Raw genomic sequence first — 3,746 nt, 5'->3', positions numbered from 1 at the left:
CCGGTCTGTATGTGGGATCCGAACCCTCGGACGGGAGCGCCGCCGCGCTTCCCAAGCGGCGCACCATCCAGTGCGCCACCGGGCCGGCCCTTATTGTCCTTGTTTTACAGATGGGGAAATCCACGCTCAGAATGGGTAATTCATCTAAGGAAATACAGATGGAAAATGGCAGAGCTGGAATTTAAATCCAGGTCCATCTGATGATAAAACCCATGCTTTCTCCAACCTAATTCCGGTCCATTGAGTATATTAACATGTCTGTTAAATGAAAATATGGGTCCTTTTTTTTTATCCATTGTTCCTGAGTTGTTTCTCATGACAGCATTTGTGATTTTTTTTGAGATGTTGCTTCCACTGAGATGACGTGCCCCCTGAGAATATGGAACAGGCTCTGCTGTACTCTCTGAAATCCTCATGTGGTTCCCAGAGCCGAAAATATGGGTCCTTTTTTTTATCCATTGTTCCTGAGTTGTTTCTCATGATAGCATTTGTGATTTTTCTAGAGATGTTGCTTCCACTGAGATGACGTGTCCCCTGAGAATATGGAACAGGCTCTGCTGTACTCTCTGAAATCCTCATGTGGTTCCCAGAGCTTTTCTCGACCCTGAGAAAATGCTGAATAAAAAACTGACAATGGTACCAGAAGTTTCTAGGGGTTCTATAGCAAGCACAAGTATTTCAGAACACATTTAAGATTCAGGAAGGAGGCGAAATGACTTCCGCTGATCAAAGTGATCATGTTCATGAACTTTACTTTATTGGGGTCTCTGCTCAAAGTCTACCTACTCTTTAAAAAAAAAAAAGGAACATAGTGTCAATGCTGCTCTGCACACTGTATTTTTCAATTAACAATTGAAGATTATTCCCTATTTGCTCATATAGATCCAGCTCATTTGTTTAAGGGCTGCATAGGGTTTCACTGTATGATTACGCCAAATGTGTATGTATTCAGTGCTCTTTTGATAGACATTTTAGATGCTTACCAGTCTTTTGTGCCTATAAATAATGCTGTCATTATCATCCTTAATACTCATGATTTATCCTAGAGTCAGATGAGCCCAAAGAACTTGTTTCCAAGCCCTTAGGTTGTTCAGAATCAGTGAAGAGGAGAGGAAAGGGTTGCTAGAAGCAGGCGGCCTGAAAGCAGTACAAGCTACTGCTGACAGTCTGACAGGAGGAAGGAGACATAAAAACTCTAAAAAGCAGACACAAGAATTAAAGAAGAAAAACAGGCTGGGGCTATTCAGCAGAGAGAGCCAGCAGTCCGACACGGCATAGCAGGTCTCCGGGATATAATAATTGAGGCTCAGAAGACCGCTCGGTCGTGAAGAAAAGGGCTTATATCTCTTCTACATGCTCTGTTTAAGAAGGCAGGAAAGTGAGAAATCCATTTGAGAATTATTGTTATCTAAAATGGTTAGTCTAAGGAAAGGCCAAGCACTTGAAGGGACAAACGTCAACTGTTTACGTAGCACATGCCATAAATGGGGTTGGAGAGGATGTTATCACTCAAAAATTGGTTGCTTTTTTGGAAAGCAAGGAGAGCAGACAAGGCCTGTAAAGAATACAGAAGAGGGGCTCTTGAAAGACCGAGGAAATTTTACATTTCCTGGACAACTCTCAGAAGAGCAGGAGAGTTTCTTCATGCTGGGAAGAAGAATGTGATTGATGTGGGAGGAGGGGACCATTATTTAAATTGATTTTTGATCCAAAAGCCAGGACCCTGGTGACACACAAGTTCTTTGGAGAGGACCTCCTCAGAGGGCTCCTATCAAGTCTCTTCTAACTCTCTTTGGTCTCAGTTCTAATTAGGCAAAGAGTGGAGAAATTCTCCTGATGTGTTCTCTGAAGAGTTCCCATTTAACACCACAAATAACAAAAACCATGAATAATTACTGGATTGTTGCTGCAGTTAGCAACACAAACACCAAACTTCACGCTAACTGCTTTGTGCAGCTCAGTGGCATAAGGAACAGAGACAAGACTGTTGAGATCAGAGTCCAGAGGAGGGCCCAGGAGGTGGGAAGGAGAAGAGGAGGTCTTGAAGGAAGGCAAGTTGAGAGGGAATCAGGATGGGAGAGTGAGTTACGGTACTGAAAAGGAACCTTCAGGGACTCCAAGAGTGGACCCATGGTGGAACACTATGTACAGAGGAGGCACGAGAAAGGAAAAGCAGGGCACTACCCTAAAAGGGATCAGAGCTGTGCTTCCCAGGGTTACATTTCCCAGTTAAGCCGGGTCTTGAAGTACGGTATTTTTTCCAACAGGCACATTCAAAGACACACTCACAGAATAAGGGAACTTGAAGGATCTCAGCAGGAATCGAATGAATTGCTCAGATGAAACATTTCAGTGAGAAACCAAAACAAAGGTATTTCCTCAAAATGAGGTTGTGGGTAATAAGGCTCAAGACCGGGTTCAGTTGGGGGCATGGCAGGTTTTTCTGGAGCTAGATGCTAACCATGGTTGGGAGGACCCCTTCCCCCAGCCTGCCATACTCCAATGCTGTTCATTTCCAATGGGAAGTTGAGGGAGTCTCCCCACCCCCACCTGCAGTCTGCCAACCCAAAGGTGGGTGAATGATGGGCTCGTGGAATTTTCGATAAACTACATCAGGATCGTTAACACAAGATGAGGAACACAGACCCTACCCCACTGACAGGACTTAACTCATCGTGGGCACATGATCAATGGCCTGATAGTGGCGGTGATGTCGATGAAAACAACCGCCTGCAACAGCTATTATCACCTAGGCTTGACATAAATTCAGTCTAATACCAACAAAAGCAATCAGATGACAGCATAACTCGCCACTCTCCCACTCCATTTCGTTTCTTCTCAAAGTGCTTTCTAAATAACTAAAAAATACAGCAAACACTTACAGACAGTGGTGCAGGTAGGGCCCACTTGGTACTCAGTGCCCGACAGGGAAGCCAGAGCTCTGGCCGCACGCCTCGCGACCTCGTCCTGGGAAGGGGGGATCAGAGGAGTGAGAAAGAACGGATCCTGAGCCTGACATTCCTCAACTGTTCTGCACTGGGATGGTTTGAAAGAACCTCAGCCCCTCCCCTGATTCCCCCTTCTGGTCTCTTCTTTGCCATCCACCCAGAGCCAAGGCCTGACTACAAACAGAGGGAAGGGGCTCCTTTCCAGCTCCTTCTCCAGCCACATCCCCAGTTGAGGGAAGGAGGCAAAGAGAAAAGTGGAAGACTGGCCAGAACTCTGGAAGCACATGTGTTATGTACTCACATTGGAAGAGTCACATTCCAGCTCTCCAAAGGCCTGGCAAGCTGCTCACCAACCCATTAGGAATCTAGTAAAGGCACCACCTTGTTCACCCTCCCTGAGGAGGGATGAAGAGATGGCTTCTCGAGTGGAGGTGGAGACATGGCTGCCACATGTGAATGTGCCCTGCACAGAGCGCCTGCCTGAGAGCATGATTGGGGCCAGAATCCAGCCTACACCTAGCCATGAGCCTGGGTGGGGCTGCATCTGCCCACGAGTGGAGGTGGAGACATGGCTGCCACATGTGAATGTGCCCTGCACAGAGCGCCTGCCTGAGAGCGTGATTGGGGCCAGAATCCAGCCTACACCTAGCCATGAGCCTGGGTGGGGCTGCATCTGCCCAGAGGTTTCTGGGCTGGCTGTGGCCCTGGGCAGAGGGGTGCACTCCAGCAGACCAGCACAGAGGCAGAGGCCTGTGGTCACCCCACAGATGCCAGCCAGCCCTGCTCCCGCCAGCCCAG

The 3,746-nt window shown here is 47.5% G+C and overlaps 1 protein-coding gene across 2 annotated transcripts in view; it reads right to left on the bottom strand.

Annotated features, from left to right (window-relative positions):
• The window catches only part of CPA4 (carboxypeptidase A4), a 23,739-nt gene that overhangs the window by 2,742 nt on the left and 17,251 nt on the right, over nucleotides 1-3,746 (bottom strand). For both annotated transcript variants that reach the window (XM_008582705.1, XM_008582706.1), the window contains one exon: nucleotides 2,883-2,967. In XM_008582705.1, coding sequence (XP_008580927.1) covers nucleotides 2,883-2,967 — 85 coding nt within the window. The remainder of the gene's footprint in view (nucleotides 1-2,882; nucleotides 2,968-3,746) is intronic.

This window comes from Galeopterus variegatus, unplaced genomic scaffold (genome assembly GCF_000696425.1).
Source record: "Galeopterus variegatus unplaced genomic scaffold, G_variegatus-3.0.2 Scaffold2706, whole genome shotgun sequence".
Classification (NCBI taxonomy): domain Eukaryota; kingdom Metazoa; phylum Chordata; class Mammalia; order Dermoptera; family Cynocephalidae; genus Galeopterus; species Galeopterus variegatus.
Note: the sequence above shows the minus strand (reverse complement) of the source record. Positions and strands in the feature narration are given on the sequence as shown.